The 22,977-nt window shown below is 35.7% G+C and overlaps 1 protein-coding gene across 1 annotated transcript in view; it reads right to left on the bottom strand.

Moving 5' to 3' along the window:
• Positions 1-3,495: 3,495 nt before the first annotated feature.
• Positions 3,496-22,977, bottom strand: part of LOC140159046 (ciliogenesis-associated TTC17-interacting protein-like) — a 40,281-nt gene continuing 20,799 nt past the window's right edge. The window contains exons 5-11 of the mRNA XM_072182373.1: positions 20,580-20,635; positions 18,964-19,050; positions 18,291-18,351; positions 15,550-15,653; positions 14,525-14,649; positions 9,992-10,157; positions 3,496-9,487 (exon numbers count right to left, since the gene is read on the bottom strand). Of these exons, the coding sequence (XP_072038474.1) occupies positions 9,245-9,487; positions 9,992-10,157; positions 14,525-14,649; positions 15,550-15,653; positions 18,291-18,351; positions 18,964-19,050; positions 20,580-20,635 (842 nt within the window). The 3' untranslated portion in view covers positions 3,496-9,244. The remainder of the gene's footprint in view (positions 9,488-9,991; positions 10,158-14,524; positions 14,650-15,549; positions 15,654-18,290; positions 18,352-18,963; positions 19,051-20,579; positions 20,636-22,977) is intronic.

Raw genomic sequence — 22,977 nt, 5'->3', positions numbered from 1 at the left:
TTTCCCATGATGCATTGCAATGTTTTTGTTGGTAGTGGAGATCCCTTTTTTTAATGAGCACCAACATAATGTGTGGGGTGGGGTCCGGGGGTCCCACTCCCGGGTGGGGTGCGTGTGGGGGAGGCCCGGGGGTACACACAATAAAAATGGGTGACGGGGATGTGCGGCCACATTTGACACTCATTTTTTCAACTCCCTCTCACCCAGTGACCCCCTTTTTGTTTTCCCCTTTTTTCAAATTTTTTGTGAAAATTTCTGATAATCTCTCACTGAATGACCTCATTTTTTTCATTACTTTTCTTCAAATTTTCAACAACAAAAATTTCTAAAAATTTTCAAATTTTAGTAATTATTTTTGTACCGTAAAATGGGGTAACTTTGGGCACTTTTCAGAGTTTTTAAACCACTGCTTCCATATTTCTAATTAACTCTTTTTTGTGACATTTAAGCTCATTTAATAGGGTTCCCTTCAACACCTTAAAGTTGAAAAAAATTGTTAATAATTTTGTAAGTTACCCCGCCTTTGGGGCAACTTTGGTCACAGTATTACATTCCATGAAGGAAATTTTTTTAAAAATTGATCTTCGCTGTATATGGGCCGACAAGTTGTTGTTTTTGTGACATTTGACCCTTGCAAAATTAATCAAGCACACATCCTTGCTCACAAATATCGATTTTATTTTTCTGAAAAAATGTAAAAAATGCTAATTTTGATCAAAAATCCCGCTTTTTTCGTAAATTTCAAGGAAATTAAACATGAATGACTATTATTTCTTCCAAACATGTTTCTTAACAAATTGACACCAAATATGAATAAAAACAATATTGCTGTACGAAAATATGACCATTTAAAAATATATATTTGACCGACCAAAGTTACCCCCTGACCAAAGTTACCCCATTTTACGGTATCAACTTCAAGACCCCGGATCTTGACACAAAAATTTTCCCAGTCTCACTATAAAGCTGAATTTATACTCGATCGCCAAGCAATTGCGATTAAAACGCTTTTGGAAACCGATGGGCAATCGCTGAATTTTGCAATGCATCACTCGTCGCTTTTGCATTTATACTTATCACGGCGATAGCGATTGCAGACGACAATTTAAAATATTGCTGGAAAATATGTAGGGGGTCATAAATTTTTGGAGTTCTGAATGCGGGGGGAGGGGGGCATTAAAAAGTTTTGGGTGTATGAATAGGGGTGGGGGTAAAAAGTTTTTTGGCACATAGAGTAAAAACTTTTCAAAATAGCCTGAAATTGTTTTCGCGCTGCACGCGCATATTAAATGTTCCAGTAAAACCAAAACAAAATTACATGGCAGATATAAAGGGTATTTGATCAGCTATTTTATGTATTTTGATAAATCATTCAATACTCCACTGTTAGAGATACTAGCGGTCACCAGTCTTTCGCGGTCAGGGTCTTTCGCGGTTGGTAAATTTTGTACATTTTGTGTACATGTAAATGTTTTATTTAATGTGATTAATGGTATGAGAGGAGATTATCATTTAGAACTGAGAAGTATAATATTTAGTATCTTTTCCATATAAATCAATGGCTTGAAATTGCAATTAGATTATGTCTTGCCCCTGTGGGATGCTGGTCGCTCTGATATTTAAGATTTTTATGGATTTGTTTCTACAGTACTTTTTAGCCCATTTAGGACAAATTTGTTGTACCTTTTAGCTCATTTTTTATCATTTTCATCCAAGTTTGTCCCCCACCTTGAAATGTACCTTGCTGCCCCCGCCTCCTGCAAAAGTCCTGGCTACATCACTGAGCAGATGAACACAATTTTATTCACATCCCTCTTGGCCCCCTGTGGCCTGCTGGCTGATCTGATATTTTAGATTTCTATGCATTTGTTGTACTTTTTATTTGTTAGCCCATTTTGGATAATTTGTCGTACTCTTTAGCCCATTTGTGACAATCCCCCCATGAAATTTGCCTCACCACCCCCCCCACCCCTCTCTCTCTGAAAAGTCCTGGCTACACCACTGTGCAGCTGAAACAATTTTAGTCACATTTCCTTACACTCTATTTCATATTATGCTGATAACATTAAACATAGCACTACCACAAAGCAGAGTAGGCCTATTCATGGTGTGGTTTGGCAACCCTGATTAATTTGTCCTTCACTCCATAAAAACACAGAATACATGGTAATGTTGATCAATTAGTTGAATAAACAATAGATGTTAATTGGGTTTCTACTGTGTCATGTAATAGTTGCTTCTACTGTGTCATGTAATAGTTGAGACTACAGGCATAATATCCTCACACCGATGACAGGATAGAAGGCCTAATTTAGGCTATGTCAACATTAGTGTATTGTGTTGGCATGCAGGTGCGCTGCCACTGCCTTTGCCCTGCCTTTGAAACTAATTAACATAATTTGACACCCTTAACGCGTTAACAAAAACAAAATTGGACGTTTTATTGGGGTGCGGACAACTTTACTCTACGAAACGCAAAAATCCGTTTTCCGAAATAATGTAAAACGTAGAAGTTTTTAGCCTTACCAATTCGCCAAACTCAGTAATTTATTATAGATATTATGTTAAAAATTGTCTTGTCTATAACTAAACATGCTTATGAGCTATAAAAATGACAAAACATTTCCACAATTCCACATCTTTTATTCCACAGTTTTAGTATCATTAATGTTTCCTCTGTCCTTTGATGCAGAACGGGACATTATAATTGCCCCCCCCCCCCTTTTCAGACTGGAATTGGGCATGAGAATGATCATCTATGAAAAACCTTGAAGTTTGAAAAAGCCTGAAAAGGCATGTGAAATTAGGCTAAAGAGGCCAAAAGCTTTTTTGGTGTCTTGGCTCTTACCGAAAGACCCCAAGTTTAAGGTGTGGGAGTATGTGTGGGGGATGGTGTGTAGGCCTGTAATCAGGATTTATTTGGGGGCAGGCTGATTTTGAAAAAGTGAACTTTTTTAATTTGGACCTCTTTGGACTGGGGGCAGATTTTGAAAAAGTGGTCTTTGAAAAAAGAGCCAAAAACATGCATTTTTGTTATTTTTTTGACAATTGAGTCACAAAAATCAAAGACTTGGAACAAGTAAGCACTCAAAATCTTGAGAATTTGAAAAAATTTTGCTCAAATTTCACTTTTTTTTGTTACTATAATTAAATGATTGGTTATAAAAATGAAACATGTCTTTTCCCAGAATTAGAATGCATAAACTGAAATTAGTCTTAGTACAGTACAAGTCTTTGGGCTTGATTGTCACAGTATACGAAAAACACCTTAACAAATGCAGCACGTGTTTTTGGCCCTTACTTCCAAAAATTGGCCAAATAGTACAATTTTACTTTCATTGCCAGTTAGGACAAACTAAAGGATTAGGATTTAGTTATGTTTCATTTGGCAAAACAGGATAACATATTTTTAATCCCCAAAAATTAGTGTTGTATTTTTCTGGCACAAGGAGTAAATGAAATAATAATAATAATAAAGAGGACTATCATAGTCAGAGAAATTGGTGATCTACTTTTATTTTGCAATAATAATGAATTCAATTAAATCTGTAACACACACACACACATTTACATAAATAACTTATGAATACAAATTGTGCTATTCACAAATAAATAATACAATAAATTATTTGAAATAGAAAATGTTATATTTGGATACTTTATCCCAGTACTATTATAGCTGAGCTTACAATATCATTAACTGTATTGAATAAAATTTGTGATTATATAGCCCAAAAAAAGGGCGACATAATATTGTTATGCAACTCAAAATAATTTTTTGGTAATTATGGTAAAGTACAAGAGGATGTTAAATTCGCCCCTTTGCTTGCTTCCTCCATAAGCAGGATCAGCCTCAACCTGGTTAATTAGCCTCAATCTGGTTACAGCAAAATTAAAAGGTGTTAAATAACATCGGCCATACACAAAATTAGCCCATAGTAAAGACTTCATTGAGGAATTAGACATCTTGATTCTGTATGTTGTATAATCCATGCCTTGATACTAGGCTAACTTTGAGTATGCTTACACAGGCCTTGCCATCTAGATTTTAAAGGCGAGTAGTTAATAACTCGCTAGCATTATGCTAGACGAGTGGTTGAATTTCCACAAAATCACTTTGGGTATAATCAAGTAAATCTTAAAACAGTATTTAGGTTGAAATGCGCGCGAAGCTAAATATTGTGATTTTCTCCGCTTGGAGAGGGCACAGAATCCATTATATGCTGATTTGGCTGATTCGATGGTTGATTTTTGAAGATTCGCAGCGAGTGATTTTTATTGGCTATGGCGAGTGGAAAATCGCTCACTAGAAATCGAGTTTGGGCGAGCGGTGGTGAGCGAGAGCGATCGCTCGCCTCAAACGACAAGGCCTGCTTACATGATGGTAGAACGGGCTCAGTTCGCCGACTACTGCAGCGGCGAGCACATAGATAAGACTGAGCTAGTTGGAGTATGTCATCAGTCATAGGCTATCAGCCCGCACTGGTCTAGTGCCAACTTGAACATGATACCACATACCAGCCAACATTAACATTATTGTATTTCCACTTCCTATTCACATTCCTCTCAATTTGAAGTGTTACCTACAAAAGCACTGACTACAAGGAGTGAATGCTGATACCAATATTATTACGCTAGCACAAACTTATTAACATATTACAAAATTACTGGTAATATCAAGTAAAAATGAATGCCCATTTCCCCCTTGCAGACAACAGATCCGTGGCAGACAATTGAGAAATACTGAACACATACATCACCAAATTCCCTGCACACAGGGTTGTACAGAACCTCATCCCATACATATTGACTTGCTCAATTCCTTTTTCTAGATTTTGTATTGGTGGCATTTTGCCCATTCAACTCTGCATTGTATCTCACTTTGTTGTTTTTGCATGTATTTAGTTTTTGGTATGTTTGTATAATGCAATTGGGCCTTTCGGCCATAATGTTATGCTAATAAAATCATATCATATCACATCATCAAGTCAAGTAAGAAAGCATTATAAATCCTTAAGCGTCATCTTTAAATGTAAAATATCAAATTCAGCGAAGGCCAGCTTCTGATTTGATTGCAATCCAAATATTCTACAAAAGTTTTAATACATGAAGTCCCAGATAAAGCAAACATTTGGACATTAATAGCTGTTGGTCAAAAGTACAGGTCATTAACCAAATCTGAAAATCTAAAATAAATTATTTCCTTTTGCATGCGATATCACACAATTATGAAAGCTCGTCCGGGGAATAGGATACAGGGTATCACCCCTGGGAGTATCACTCCCCTAAAATGTCGAAACATCATCATCAAATTCCAGAAATGTTTTTGGAAAAAGCAAAAAAGCAAAAAAGACAAATACAAGCTGCATCAAAATGATTGGTACCCATCAGTTTTGACAGTTATTAAAAAGTCTGATTCTGTCAAATACAACGTTAGATCATCTTGAAATGAACATAATATATTGTTATATGACTGTTTATGACATTAATCAACAAATTATGCGGATCCTATGTTGTACTTTGATGTGGCAGCTTGTACTTTGATGTGGCAGCATGTACTCTGAAAACGTGACATGACCATAATCACTGGAAACCGATGGCTACCAAACATTTTGATACAGCCTGTATATCATATTTTCTTTTACAAATCCTGATTTTTTTATTTATGGCCCAGATTGGAATTTCCTGCATATCCGGAAAAATTAGATCTCTGCAGACCCAAGATATATTGTCTACAAGATATAGATCTTCTATTGCTACTACATTGGAATATAATGCACCTGACTTTATACAGTACGGTATCTGCATTTTGTGCTCTTCTCAATCGTAACATTTATGGTTATTTGAATCAATTTGAAGCAAAATATGTTATAAAATGCATTCTAGTAATTGGTGAAAGCCTCTTCAATTTGAAACACAAGGAAGACAAAATACTTGAAATACACAATTCAAACAGCATTTCATTTTTACATAAAGCGTAAAACCCCACCTCCATGATCTCTACTTTGTACACTACAAGATTCCTATTGGGGGCTGCCTGCACAGGTACCGTCGCCAAGGTACTTGTCACCAAGGTACTTAGCTGGTACCATGCAGTACCAGTGTAGTAGATGTGCAGTACCATTGATGGTGTGTCCTGTGTAGATACTTGGTGTGTACCAGTTAGGTACCTTGGTGAATGTGTACCTGTGCAGGCAGCCATAATAGGAATCTTGTTCTGTATATGGTCACAGTAAAATCTACCACAGTATTTTATTCTAAAAAGAATCAATAATGTTTCAAACAAAAAGGACTTCCACTGCATTAGGCCACAAAATTGCCTCCATAGTTCTTCCAAAATGTTTTCTGACACTGTGTTATCCCTTGCATTGCCAGTAACATTGGGTTAATTCCATTTGAACTCCACACACCCATGGCGGCCATCTTGGATATGTGAGTGATGGGAAACATATACCACAGTATTACTTCATAAACATTTCAAATGATTATTCCTTACCACTCATTTTTAAACAGTTTTTAAATTCACTTTTATTGTATATTCAAGATGGCTGCTTGTGTCATGGCAGCCATCTTGGATGCGCAGTGAACGGAATATATCCATTTATGGGTTGTGCCCAGGAAATGTTAAAACATGCCTTACTTCTGTCTACAGATCGTCTTTCCAAAAACAGTTATAACTGCTCCAATATTGCATTAACTTCCAAGTTATAATACAAAATCATACATTATATACAGGACATTCTTTTGCAATACAATTATATTTGCTCCCCACATAACAGGCATATAGTGCTCTTATTAATGAACAATTCTCAAATATATTGCCTACCATGTGAAGAGCAACAAATTCATATTCATACATTTGGCAGAAAGTCAATTTCCTTACAGATGACAAAAAGCAGAATGGCATTGTATAATCTGAGCCAGAGATAAGAATACTAGTTCACGTCTGACGTCACCTGTGAATCAAACTCAGATATGATTTGTTTACGAGTTGTCGCTATGATTGAGTTTCCAAACGCAGCGGTAAAACAGCATACCTGTTGTACCTTCAAATTTACAAACTATCCCAAAAGTCTTTCCTAAAGGAACCATGTGAACAATACCTAAAAGTTGCTTTTTGCCTTGTAAAAGTACCATAATTTTTCGCCATTTTATGCGATTCCTTTTCTCTGATGAAGACCCCCGATGAATCAATCAAACTAACCAATCAAGGGTAGTGGGGAGTTTGATTGACAGTGACATCAGATGCAAACTGTATTTTTAATTCTGTCTCAGATTATACACAAGTCTTACTATTCAGCTAAGCCAGCCACAAAGATTACAAACATTTTCCATAACTCAATTTTGTGGACTGAAAAACTGGTGATATAAAGAAGAACAAATCAAGAAAAACACTTTTAAAAACCTGACCCATGATATTCCTTTCCTTTACCAATTCCTTTGCATATTTTCAAATTTCATATATAATTCTTATACATATTCAACAACATCCTATTACTACTACCGGGTATATTGTTTATAATGACACCATCAAAATTCAAATGCATTTGATTTTGATCTAAAGACGATGAAAAAAGAAAACCCTGTTCTACAGGCTCGACCGACCCAGTTTTTCCCAAATTAAGGAAACAAACTTTTTCTGTATAAATGAATGCTGACCAAAATTTTGAAAATATCAGGAAAATGTTTTTTTGTAATTCCCCAAATTGCAAAATATTACAGATTTTTGTGATTTTGGGGGTGTTTTTGCAAAAAAAAGCCAGATCGACAGACCCTACTTGATAGGTCCGTCCGTCCGCCCGCCCGTAGAACAAGGTGTTTTTTCCTTCGCCTAATGTACAAATTAAGTACATGTAAGAGCCTTTGAAAAACAGAAAACTGCAGAGTCAGATTTTCTGCATGAATCCTCCAATTCTTACAGATTCTTGTCAACAGATTTGTGTGAATCAAAGTTGATTCTCAGTTAACCCTAACTTACTGGAGGCTTTTTGGCAGAGGGGAATTCTACCCCTGCATTTGATTAGATAAGACAAATGCATCAGATTTTTCATTCCTCTTATGTATGCGAGTTACCCTTGACTATAGTTTAATCAGCACAAAATAGGCCAGTATTGTTTTTGTTTTCTCCATGCACATGAGTAAACTGGGCTTACATGTGCGACTTTTGATGAGTGCTGCACGTTGCGCATATATACGTACTCTGCCCATTGTATTTTTATTTCACATAGCCTAGACTTTCCAGTTATGAGGCCCACCTATTTGGTACCGATCAAACCATACAGTTGCCTTCTAACTTTGTAAACTCAAAATAATCCAACCATGTTACAAATTGCAAAATAAGATAATTATGTCTGTTGATGTTACTAATTCACTCAGTATTTGGCATGAACAAATAATTTGCATTCTTTGTAAGAAATAAATCAGCAAGTTATAAGTTAGTGTCATCTTCTCTATAACATAATATTTCCATGAACATTAAGATCAAGGTCAAACATGTAAATGCTTACCCATGAAATCAATCAATCAATTAAAATATACAATCTAATAAATATAAAAGCTCACAAATGCACATTTTAATATTAAAGCTCATGAAAACTTTGGTTGACTTTCAAAGCACACATATCAGGTTATTCCACCAGTTATCAATACTTCCAAAGGGTATGCTGATCTTGTCTATATAGAAGTCACATGCATATTTTCATATTGTGGAGTAGGCATTCTAAGATGAACGTTTCACTTCTTTAGAAAAAACAAAAACAAAACAATAACATCAGAATCATAATGAAGTAAAATTGTAACACAGATTTCTCTCAGTCGATTACCAACTTTCTAAAACATATGCATACCACAAAAGTGTAATATTATCTGCTCAGATGAATTCTATCAGGCAGTACAGTTATGTACAAAGTTGTTGTAATTTATAGTATTACACAATTGGCCCCACAAATCATCCAATTTCTGGTACCGGGAAACGATGAAAACAAATTAACGTCCCGTAAGAATAATGGTTGTTGTAAATTGGCTGCTTCTTAGTTGTGACGACTGCAACACAGCATGGCAGTAAGTAACTAGTAACTTTGTAATATGTTCATAAGTTAGATTTTACTATGGTTGGACTAGTCTTCAGATGACAACCTCTTGTGCTTTAGAACTGAACAGCAACTCCAATTTTCACCCACATCACTTATTGTTTCAATATTACTACAATAGTCTTAGTAACATAACCACTGTATGTTGAAACTGCTCAACTCTGTTCATCTTGCTTTTTGAAGGGTGAATTTGGTCTTGGAGCATAGCGAGCCTCTTTGGATGTTGCATAGGCACTGCCTGATATCGAGGAAGGAGAGAAAGCGGTGAAGTAGTCGGCGGCAAACGCCACCACATCTTCTGGTTTGCGTAAGAGAAGAAACTGAAGGAAGTCCGCCAGTAGGGCTTTGAGTTCTGGGTGATGTTTCATGTATGTGGCATGATCACCTTTAAGTTCCTCCTGTAAAATAAAAAAAAGTAAAATTACTCGTAACTTCACCACAATCTCCTGGCTGAATTTTTATTTTTGTATTCAACATTATTAGTGCCCTTCCTGCAGAATTTTTCAAGTGACCACAGTCAAAGCACCCGCAGGAATAAATTTCTTAAAATGCTTAAATAAAATTTAGTATTTTGTTTGTTATAAAAAAATCACAGAAATGCGTTGTCCTGTATGAAATAGGTTGATAAATGCAGATCCCTTGTTGCTGGAGAGATTGGACAAGATAATGTTTGATTGCACTAAATGTTGATGCGTACAAATGGACTTATCAACATCTCACCATGCACATTATTGAGTCCAAATTCTCTCTCAACAGGTGATACGCACTTATTAACCTATAGTTGCATTCTGCCCATACTTTGTGTTCAGCATTATTCAGACCTGTACAATTATTCCCCATAAGTACATGACTGTACCTTCCACTGGAATGTAGTAAAAAAGAAGATTCTAGTGAAAACCTACCTTCCTGTCCAAAAATTTAGAATACAGTTGCATATCTTCTTCCCAATTTAAGGGTTTCTTTGGGAATTTGGTGGGTTCAGCCTTGTCATCTCTGAAGATAGTTGGGGGCATTCTGAGGAGCCTCATGGTAACTGGAGATCCTATTTGCACACGGCTTGAAAGATGTCTGCAAATTAAATCAGAACATAATTACTGGATTGAGGACTAAGCCACAGGAGCGGTATCAATTGTTTTAATCCTCTATGGTGATACATTAAAATCAAAACACCTGTTACTTGAAAATCAATTGTAATCAATTACTCAATACCACCATTGTAATTGTGGACAATTGTATAGACCACTTGACATGTTACGTCATTGCCCAGCAATATGCGCGTGAATTATGGCAATTCCCATTGTTCTTTGCAGTGTGCGTACGCATCATAGTTTGCTCAGGGCATGTGTATTTTAAATCGCCCACCACATTTCATAGAGTACAAGAAAGACCAGTCCAACAGTTCGTTCAAGCATATCGATAGATCAGTCCCTAAAAACAATGTCAAGTGGTCTATACTTATGCATGCAAATTGTAACAATATGTGCCATTTTTTAACTACTGGATACTGTTTTTCCCGTTTTTTGCTTCCAACTCCCCCCCCCCCCTGTTTTTTTCTTTTTCCCTGTGTTTTACAGCCTATTTTTATGAATAATTATAGAAAAATAGAAATTAGCTTAATAAAAGCCAAGCAATAAGATTTAATGTAATCAAACATCATTATGCACTGGGCTACCAGTACAAGAATGTACTATTCATGAGCAATTCCTTTCAATTTCAACTGATGGTATCTGCCAATATAACATGTCCTGCGTGACAAATCTAAATGTAGTGAATTTCTACCTTTCTAAACAAACAAAAACCGAAGTATGTGCCATCACTGACAATCCTTGGACTTTTTCAACAGGTTGCACTTTGTTGTAAATGCAGAATAACATCATTTTATTTTGTTCTACGGTGATTGATGTTAATGCACTGCTATTCTAGAGCACTGTCCTGTTTTTACTATTTACATTGTCCTAAATATGTCAGCGTCTTGACTAAGAATAATTTCTACTTTCTGTCAAATGGCTTTAAATTGACAAAAATGGCACATATCTCTTAACACACCTATTAAAGTGACACTTCTACAATGACTACATTCATTTTTTAACATTGACAATCATTCAGGAAGAGAATATAAGTAGGAATAAATATTGCATCTATTCAACTGGACTTGCTTATTTTGAGTGGCTATGATGTACATCATATCCAAAAGGCTTCATTGTACTGACTTGCAACCTAGCAGCAAGTGGTTACCGATGAATTGACCAAACAATTTAAACTGTAAACTAGAGCGGTTCTCGGGTTGCGCGGTTTTCGGCATACGCGGTTGGTGTGTAAGGTTGTTGGGTGATGGTATGGTAGTGGTTGTGTTCAGAACCCTGTATGGGCGAAGCCTGGATGGTGGATGGGGAGTGTGGGGTGATTAAAGAAGGAAATAATATGGAAATGTAATAGGCCGCACAGCTGTGTAATGTTAAAGTTTTACAAGATGCCCAGAGCACGGGTTGGGATATGGAATATCCCCTCGTGGTGTCGAGTTCACAACAGGTGTTGGTATTGCTTTACCAAAACAACCCGAGCCGTGTGTTGGAAGTTTTTGTATGTATAGACAGTTTCCTAGCAATGTTGAATGTACCCACCAAGTTTCATGCCCATACGACAGATTTTAGTCATTTGACCTCAGATGACCCCTAAGTGACCTTGGATTACCCCCAAAATGACCTTCCAAACATTTGACTCTTAATGTTGACTGTACTCACCAAATTTCATGCTGTTATGTCAGTTTTTAGTAATTTGACATCAGATGACCCCTGGGTGACCTCGGATGACACCGAAATGACCTTCTAATAATTTGACTCTAAATGTTGACTATACCCACCAAGTTTCGTGCCCATATAACAGTTTTAGTAATTTGACCTCAGATGCCCCTGGGTGACCTCGGATGACCCCCAAATGACCTTCCAAAATTTTACTCTTAAGTGTTGACTATACCCACCAAGTTTCGTGGCCCATATGACAGTTTTAGTCATTTGACCTCAGATGAACCCTGGGTGACCTTGGATGACCCCAAATCTATTCAGCTCTGTAAGAACATCAACTACAAAATACAACTGACCAAGTTTAGGCGATACACCATGTTGTTAAAACCCCTTTAGACCCTATAAGGAACAAACCAAAAGATTGATGACGTCCTATAAACGTAACTAGTTTCATTTCTCAGCCGACCCCCTCCCTCCCTGCCAGAAACGTAATAATGAAATGTTGAAAATTTTGACATAATAATAATAATGACACATTCTTCAGACCGATGGTTTTGTACAAACGTAATCGAGTATTTTACCCCTCACCCCTAAACGAAACTCGTTTATAGGACGTCATTGATCTTTTGGTTTGTTCCCTAATACTCGGCATCATCGCACATGTTGACTTCCAAACTTCATCACAACATAAACTTCGACAATGATCCATTCATACTGTCCCATTTATTGATACCTTCTGTTTGTATCAATTGCCAGTGAGCAAAATACACGTGCTCTGTTCACTATACACAGCAAGGTATGTGTAGCTATGTGCACGATATTAATTATTACAACCTCTACCTTGCTGCATTTGATTTGCAGTTCTGACATCTGGCCTGCGCCGGTTTAACAACCAGGTCAAACCTTTGGAGCGGGGCCAGACAGGGATGACAAAATGCTGTGTCGTCATTAATTAAATAAAATTTATTACTTTTGGTAAACAAGGGTTGTCTGAGAAGAAAAAATGTGGAAAGGTGAAAAGCAAAATGAAAAAAAAGAGAAGAAAAACAGAAGGGGAAAATGGGGAGAAACAGGAGGGAAATTATGATTTCCTTTCTCCATGCTCAAAATTAAATGTTGAGATTAAAGTTTTAATTTTTCGTTGGAAAGGGTGTGCCCGAGTGATTGCGTATTAAAACAAACGTTAACAAACAAAAACAAAATTCCCTAAATTGTTATGCCAAAATAAAAAATTTAATCTTGTAAATTTTTGGCTCTATGTAAAGTTTGGAAGGATTTTTGTTTCTCAAAAAAGAAAAAAAATCTGGTGTCATAATGAGTCAAAAGATGTATGTTTTATTTTTAAATGAAGTAAAAATTATGATGCGCAGTGATTATGCCACGTTATTAAATTTCTAATCTTAATATTTCGTCTTTTTGTCAAAATTCAAAAAGTATGTGATAGCTGATTTATTGCTCAACCACACCAAGTATTTAGTTTTGTTTAGTTGTGGCGTTAAAATACCCAAACAATTAAGTTTCTGACGATACAGTTCTTTCAGGGACACCCTGTATATAGCATGTTTGTACTACAGTATCGATTTTATTGAAGGTCACTGGTAAACAAACACTTGATAGTCTGTGCCTTGGGCCAGACTGTATGTGGCTATCACGATGTTTGTTTGGATCGCCCGACACAAATTGACTGTGTAGGAGACTAGGTCTGTGCAAACAAATTAACGACTTTATAGCTTAACGCGAGTGTTTCCAAAAAGCAGCACAAAAGCAAACAAAAATACACCCATTGCCCGCTATTTACCGCACGAAATGAACGACTCTAATCATGTACCGCATTAAATGAACGACTCTAATCAGCTGCGGCAATTCCCCAATGGTGGATAGGCCTATACTATACACGTATTCTTATTCGTGCATTTGACGGACTTGGGTGTTTTTGTTTTTGTTAAATATCTCCTCTCCTGAACACATATTATTATAGAAAATCTATCTACTTCTTCATTCGATTACATACTATATACCCTGCAACTTTCAATCTACACAGTGGCGAGATAAACCCTTAAACGTGCGAACAAATATTGCAAAACAAAATTAAAGTATGGCTCTCCGCCTATGGCTCCGCCCATACAAATATGCATTAAATTGCTTTCATGTTTATCATTGATGCAATTTATTGAAACATTTATGATAGATCCGAAAATGCAAAAATCTTTGATGAATTTTTGGGTGCTCTGGTTCAGCAAATCAACTATAGGAAAATGATCAATTTTGTGTTCATCGTGGAGCTCTCGGTACGCCAGCGACTTTGCGGGTAGCAACAAGAGAACGCATGGTGCAGTTGCAACATTCTCAGAACTGACCAATCATGTTTGTGCAATAACACATGATTTTGTCTGCATCCTACGCTGTATACGACACATGTATGCAGTAGGAAAGTTCTAAGATGAACACAAATTAAATAATTTACCTATTGTGGCGTGGGATTTCACACTTCAAAAATCATAATAGCTGCCATATGAATCTAACCAACTAATTCACAATTTCAAATGCTACCAATGGCAATACCAGAAAATGTCAAGGTAGGGCATGAGGTAAGAGTAAATTCATGGGGAAATTTAATGATTTTTTACTAAGGGAAGCCTGATTTCTAGCGAAAATGCCCCAGTTTTCGCCCACTACTCACTACGTAGTACGTACCCATCACTTATGAAGTATGTCTGCCATATTGTAGGCATATCACTCTTTGAATGCACGGTTCTTTCTATTCCCATCACTACTACTTCGTTTTCGCCAACTTTCTGAGGGCGCTCTTCAAGTGGTTGCTGAAAAAAATCAGGTAAGGCTGGTGACAGGCGAGTACAGAATGCTACACATCAGTTAATATTTCATGAAATGACCTTTTTTGTTAGACCTAACCTACACTATAAATGTACAGGCCTCTATAGTCTGATCAGCTCGTAATAGGCGGACATGTTTGGCTTTTACCACTACCCTGAAAAGTAGACCCACATTGAGAGTGCTATTAGTTGACCTGTCTGCTCTATATTTTGTGTGTTAAAGAAAGTAGACAAATTATAGGACTTGGAATTAATAATTTGTGAAGCTTCTGGCGAGATGTCACAAAATCATTCTCAAAATAAAATATTTTGATATCGATTACAAGCTAAATGTTCCTCTCTTTTCAGGTGATGAGCACCTCATGCAGTATCCCTGTCCTTCATTTTCTTCCTAATAAACGTTCAGTAATCCCACCTCCAGCTTGACTTTGTTTAAATATTCCTAGCTTGAGTTCGCCAAAAGAATTTTAAAATCTTCCAAGTGTTTCCAATAGTAGGTGTTTAGAATCTTTTTATGCTTTGGAGCTAACAACACCACCAAATGCATTTTATGTTGCACTTGTTTTTGCCATAATGGTGCATGCGTAATGCTGGAATACGCCATTCGCTCAACACAGCAACACACAGTATACCATCGCGTGCACAAATGACACATTTGTAACACTGATCCGCAAATGATGCATTTGTAATGCAGATCAAACTTTAATCATGTTAATACAAAACACGCTCTTCAGCCCACACGTTCCTAAATTAATTTGAGCTTGTTTTCAAGTATTTGTGAAAAATACTCCCTGCTGTTACCTATCTGAAGCTGAGATTCTCCTGCCAAGATAAGTCTTGCACACTGACTATATAAATAAAATTACTGTCGTGAATAATACTTACATATGTAGCTTTACAAAGCACTGCATCAGGGTCAAACGACAAAAATGTCAAATTATCTGCAATTCCTTTTCTCACCATGACCCTTTGTAACATCAAATTTGAACCTGAAATTGAAGAGAAAACAAATTGTTTGGTGATAGATGACAAATTATCTTACGAAAATTTATGCCTGGCTTAAGGCCAGAGTAATGGAAGACACATTCGTCCATGCCCGAATTTGAGATTTCTTGATATTTATCAACACTAAGATGTATTCTTTCACTTGAAACTGATCAAATACAACTTGTTAATATTTACACATATTTTTGCTTGATTTATTTCACTCTTTTCAAATCTAAAAAGTCACATGGCTCAAGACAGCTTAGTAAATTGGCGGGAAATAATGAGTCAGAAATGCGCGAATGCAAAATATTGTGATTACGCGCGTGATTCGCGCCGCGTGCCGCGGCGCAACTCTTCGCGTATTGCCAACGCAGTCAAGGCGCATTCGGTATATTGTTAACGCCGGCAAATGCGGTGTAAACAAAACAAAATTTTCAATCAAAATGCCACTTAGATTTTTTAATTATTTTGAATTTTGGCGCACTAAAAGCAGACAATATAAATTCATTGGTGCAAAAAGATGCATATTTAGACCATGCACCAGATACAGCTTTTACAAGCGTGAAAGTCTTGCTGTTTTAAAATATAAGGACATTTTGTGCATAATTTTGACATTTTTTTACTAAAACATCGATTTCTCATAATTCACTTTAGACAATATTGCCCGATTTTTGTGACAAGATAACTCGAAAAATATGCAAGCAAAAGGTAAACTTTTTGCACTATCGTTTAGAGCACATCAAAGTCTAGGGAAGGTTTTCTCATTTTGTCAAAATATAAGTTTTAAACAAAAATATACACCATTATGTGCAATTTTTAGCTTAAGGGGTACTACACCCATTGATTTTTTTGCATTTTTTGCATTTTGTGAAGAAATTACAAAAAAATTGGACAAAGTGGTATGCAAAATGAAGGGGCAAATCTTCTCGTTTTATTGGTGGCATCGGTATCAACGTAGCTTACATGCTTTTAAAAGTAGAAGCCAAAAGGTGGTACATCACTGATGATTTAAATTCACTTCATTTTGGAAAGCTTACTATCAACGGATTTCGTTAAAATTTTGGATATGTGTTGCTAACACGTTAGGGAAATAAAGTTGATATGTAAAATGGGAATAAGTGGTTCCTGATTTCTTTTATGACTTCATGAACTTGGTGTTCCACAAGTATCAAAAAAGGAACTGGGTAAAATGCTTCTATTTTCAATGTTGAGCTATATTTTGTATTTTTAACTTGCGACATTATTTCACTGAAACTTAATTAAGCCACAGGTAACAGGTTACCACAACCATACTACAGCAATGTTGAAAAAATTGTATTTCTTGTCACCTATACCACCATATTGGGTAGTTTTCCGTAAGCTTAACGCTTTGTGATTTTGGTAACCATTTTATATTTATTTGTGAAATCCGTCTCAACTAGGCATTCTAAATTGTACTCACCATTTACATCCCAAGGTATATTAGTATATCCACCTTCCACTTCTCGATATATATCCAGTTAAAGACAGAATATCAAAATTATTCCTCATTATGATATCACAAACTCTCACATGTGTATTCAAAATTGATGCTTAAATTTGACCTGAACCAATTGACCTATAACCTGACATACGGTGACCTAATAGCCTTTTCTTCTCCACAACACATTATAATATTATTGACTAATGACTATACATCCATTGTGTAAGTGTTTATATATTTTGCATGCACCACTAGATTTTCTATAGAGAGTATAACAAAGGATTTAATATATTCTATTCATGTACCCTACTTGAACATGCTGAATAGAATAAATCATGGTTTGTTATGAAACACGCATCTGAGTAACTAGGATACAGTAAACAAAATATATATAGGGCTAAAATGACTTACTACAATTGTTTAAAAGCACTTTTTTTCTTCTTTTTTTCATATTTTTTTTTATTTCACATGATCCGTGCATATATCGCCTAGCTATAAATGAAAAAAATATTTATTTAGACCAATCAAACCAGTATATGGGTGTAGTACGCCCTTAATAGAGTGACAAAATTGCTTTTTTCACATGTTTTTTTCAATATTTCATAAAAAGAGACGAATGTCGAAAAAATAAAAAAACCTTCCCTAAGTTCATGTCTCTTCTTCATGAAAAGCTAACTGAATTTTTTTTTACTCGAACGGATTTTTTTAAAGTTTTCACAAAAAATTGGGGTAAAAAGTGATTTTTGTGATTTTTGCACAAACTCGAGATTTTTGAAAAAATCTGATGTCACCGCATGGGATTCCTTGACTCATTTCCTTTCCAAAAATGTATAGTTTTATATACTTTGGACATACAATTCAGAAATAATGATGCTCGAAAAGGTCCATGTTCTCTCCCATTACTCTGCCCTTAAAGTTGGTGGTTTCATCAAGACCTTTAGATTGTTAATTGCTGTTCTTTATTTCAAGACATCTGTGTCAGTGGTTTGTCCTCGGTGAATGGGGACATAATATGCTGTATTCAATTCTGTCCCCATTTACAAAGGATATAAAACACCACTGTCAATACAGGTGTCTTCAAGAACATCAACTTTTGAGCATGCAGGACACAACTCATTTGCTGGGATATTTGTCAAATACTAGACTATCAGATATGACAGATTAATACAGTACGTACCCTCTGATATAAATCCTTTCATGGATTCTAAGCTGTATGTTTGGTCTGACCTTTGCACTTGCTGTAATAAGGAGAAAACCAGGAAAATTATGTGCTACATTTATAATATGGATATATATGTCAATGTCATTATCAAATAATCCACTCAAGTTCTTTGGATGAGGTGGACTTTGTGAAGACGCAGGGTCCATTTCACTAAACTTCGTAAGTCTCGAAATCGTTCGTAACTTACAACAAGTCTGAAGTTCCATTTCACTAAACTTACATATGAACGGTACCCTAGTATTAGGTATTCGTAACTTAACGAATGCTTACGAAGGGTTAAATGTTTAGTGAAATGGACCCCTGGTATTGGTCTCCAGAATTTTTCAGTTGATTTCAGTCTCTGAAGCCACAGTCTTGGTTTCGGCCCACAATAAGTCCAAACTTTAGACTTATGTGAGATCACATTTTGTAATTTCAAACTTTAAATAAATATAAATATAAATATAATATGCTTTTGGTCACAGAATTTCAAGGTCTATGTGTCAATTGTTGGTCTTGCTCTCTTGAAACAAAGGTCTTGATTTTGATCTCTCATGTTTGAAGTAACACTCTTGGTCTTATCTCCAATTTGGAGGGCTCCACCAGATCACTGGTAATTTAGGATGCAATTTAGAGAATTTATACCCACCTCTCCCTGTGTAATGACCCTGTTGATAACATAGTGTCCATCTTGTAACACTATATATGTCTTCTTGTCTAGGTGATTATCTTCAAGCTGGGTGTAGAAAAAAATAATAAAATCACAGATGTCAGATATATGCTTTATTGTCACATGCATGTTTGTTTCAATTATCCTGTACTATATATCTATACATACTGGCAGACAATCTTCAGATCGAAGTCTTGTACATATGCTTAACTTAATGTCATTATACATTAATCAACATCCTAGTGTCTGATGATTTTCAAGTTAAAGCTATGTTCTGGGATGAGGGTTCTGACTGTGACAATTTGGTGGAGCAAGACTTCTTTTATCATTATCAAGCTAACTCTTAACCCTAACACTAACTCTAAACCCTAACCCTAAAACACAGGCTGCAGAGGGTATTAGATAATCATTTTGTTAATATTTACACTTTGTCTACAAGGACAGCCGGTTCCTTTTGCTTCCTTCAAATCCGGGGTGGTTGAATTTTTGAATTCTCATTTTTCTCAAAATGTTTGTTCTTTGAAAACATGCTCTTGGAGCTCTTACTGCAGATGCTCAAATTGCAGGCTTATTTAATTTGGGATGGGGCTGTGATGGGTTTTTTTTCCATAATTTGTTTTCAAAAATCGAAAGGTGGGATGGTCCTAGAGGTGATTTTGCACCTGTTTGTCCCATTCTTTTCGCTGGCATTTTATTCTATTTACCTTGTCTTGATTAGTATGTGCAATATTTATATATAATATATTTTGTAATTGTATATGAGCCAGTGATGAAGCATAATAAATAAATAAATAAATAAAATAAAACACTCTTCAACAACAAACGCACAAAAGATAAAAGAATAATTTAACTCAACACTACTTATTTATTTCTCTCTCTGGGAGTGCTTTCATGGAACTAGTTATGCTCTTTCAGCATAAATTAACACGTATCTAATACTAATTTGAGCTAATGATCATGACTGCCCTGCCCATACTCCAGCATATCCAGGGTTTGCATTTAGCCAATTGCAGGTAATGGGATGATGGGGTCACTAATGGGCTCTCTGCAATAGGCTATTCCAGTTGAATTCCATACACCCCTATAGATGGAAGGCATGGCCTTAATCTCCCACACAGGGAGTGTGAATTTCAAATGGAGTCACCCACTCAGGTAATCCCATTTGAAATTCACACTCCCTGTGTGGGAGATTAAGGTCATGTCTTAATCCATAGAGGGTGTATGGATTTCACCCGGAATAGCCAATGCAATAATAAATATGACGTACCTAAAGGTGTAAATTGAAGATGCTTGTCATTATGATCAATGAAAGGCATATTATTATAATTCAGGTAAAATGTATATAATTGTTTGTATTGATTGATAATACAGTATGAGATATCTATACCTGAATGATAAAAAAATACGGACTAAATTCATACAATCACAAAATCTTGCATTATCATGTAACTCTCAGGATTATCAGATTATGATCCTGTACGTTTTCTTTAGTATAGTAATAATGTACATTGTCTACCAGAGGTGTTCTACTGAACTAAATTTAGATACAAATAAATTATATTGCAGAAACCCCACACATGCTGCATGTTGCTTACCTTAACATACTCATGATGTGTTTGTTCCAATGTTTGAAGCTTCTTGGAAACATAAGCTGCATGGTTAAACAAAAGAAAAACATGAAATATTATTTAATTAAGAGTCTTCTCACATTATTCTTAAATACCTCTAAAACAGATGTAGTTCCATTCAAACAATTTTCTATATTCATAAATCAAATAGAGAAATAAGGCAAGTTTATTTTAAATTACAGACTCTCAAATTCCTTAAACTTTTCTTAAGGGGTACTACACCCCTGTGGTAAATTGTGATTATTTTGCATTTTCTCAAAAATAATAACACACTGGTAACAAAAGTTATGTATATTATTGGGGCAAGGGATCCAATTACTACACTGAAATTTCAGTAACTCAAGACAAGCGGTTCAGCATATTCGATAGGAAATGAGGTACATCCTAGCGGCACCTTATTTCTTATCATAAATGATGAACCGCTTGTCTTGGGTCACTGAAATTCCAGTGTAGTAATTGGATTCCTTGCCCCTATAATACACATAACTTTTGTTACCACTGTGTTATTAGTTTTTGAGAAAAATGCAAAAATAGACGCAAATTTATCGAGGGGTGTAGTACCCCTTAACATGTTCTGAAATAACTGTTAAGCAAGCAAGCAAGCAAGCAACAAGCAAACAAACAAATAAATAAATTAATAAATAATAAATTAATTAATTGATTTAAATACACAATGATCAATTAATTATAAAATTAATCAAGTCAATTTATAGGTAAATGGTCAAAGCTGTTGTGTACAAACATGCCTGTTACTGATATAAAATGTATACCCCTCAACTGTAATAAAGTAAAGTATATAAGCTTAGTGCAACAGGTTACACTTATACATGGTTTGCATTGGGGCCAGTGTTGGGTCTGTGTTCTTTTATGACAGTTCATTCTCAGCAAAACCTTTTATTTTAGTGGATATTTTAGTATCACTAACTTACAAATTCAAAATATCTATCAGGATATGTTTCTATTAAATATAGGCCTATACCATACATTGACAGAGAAAATAAAACTGAAATCATCCCTGGGCATCATTCAAGTGCTAAAAAAAGACATGATTTCAATCCAGTGAAACAACGTTTCTGCAAAATTTTATAGCTAGGGCAGCAAGGCAATAACCATCAATATGATCTACTGCTAATAGGAAACACGACACCAGAGCACGACACACAGTACACACGTCTACAAATTAGACCATATGATGGAAGGGATGAGCCTGCAAGCATGATTTGTGACACTTAATTGTAAAATCGCAGATGAATTCTTTGAACAGTGACATTTTGCTTGAAGTAAATAGCATATTTTAACTGTCTATTCTCTAAGTGTAATTTAGGTTTACACCGATCATGTTATTTCTTGTACACAGCTTATACATGGAAGTACTTTGGTTAAATACATGACAAAAGAAAGAGTACCGGTACATAATTTTTACTAATTAAATGAAGCATATTATTTCTAATAATTTATACAACTATGAAGTTTAAATGTACTGAATTTGCTCTCTGTGGATTCGCAATAAAATCAAATTTAGCCATATGTTTGCAAGAAGATAACCATGTATGTTAGTCACCTGAATGAAAGTGCAGCTTTTTGTTTTTACAAAATGTGTTTCTTTAAAATCAATTATGACTTGCAAATAAAATAAACTACGTCTGTGTTGAAGACCCCAGTTTGGGGCCGATTTGGAGGCCTGTTTTGATTGAACTTTGAGGAAAGGGTTAAATAACTAAAGGGGCATGACATTGAAATGATCAAATTCAGATGGAATGTTTTTAACAAACAATGTCACCAGTCAATTTGAAAATTTGCGATGAAAATTGCTTTTGCACCCCTTCCCACTTGGAGCTGCCAAAATGGGAAGGGGTGGTCTGTGGTGGAAGGGGGTGTGTGTGACTGACATTTTATACTAAATTACATGTTACACGTATGTAAGAACATCTGTGCACATCTCAAGAAATTATCTTTTGATCTTTAGATAATAGATCTGAAGTTGCAAAATCTGTTTGTTATTTCTTAATCAGTACCTGCATACACTTTCAATATCAATCAAATAGTCAACACACTAGAGAAGTAACTGAATTTCCTACATACAGGAATTCCATCAAAGAAAATCCTTTCAAAGTCAGCATCATGTCATGCCATTGCTTAATTTGCACCTAGGTAACCTAAACATCTCAATCTAGCCTACATCGTGCATATCTCCAGTTTAAATAAATAAGTCCTGTGTAGTCTGTCTATACTCTTTGCTTGCTTGCTTACGTCACTTGCATCTTGATTAAGTACAGAGTATGGTAGGGGCAAGCAAAGGCAATACCATCAAGAACAATCAATTTTCCTCTCTCTCATCAATTACTTGGGTCATTTCAAAGGCTAC

Source organism: Amphiura filiformis, chromosome 8 (genome assembly GCF_039555335.1).
Source record: "Amphiura filiformis chromosome 8, Afil_fr2py, whole genome shotgun sequence".
NCBI lineage: Eukaryota > Metazoa > Echinodermata > Ophiuroidea > Amphilepidida > Amphiuridae > Amphiura > Amphiura filiformis.
The sequence above is the reverse complement of the archived record's forward strand: the minus strand, read 5'-3'. Positions and strand labels throughout refer to the sequence as shown.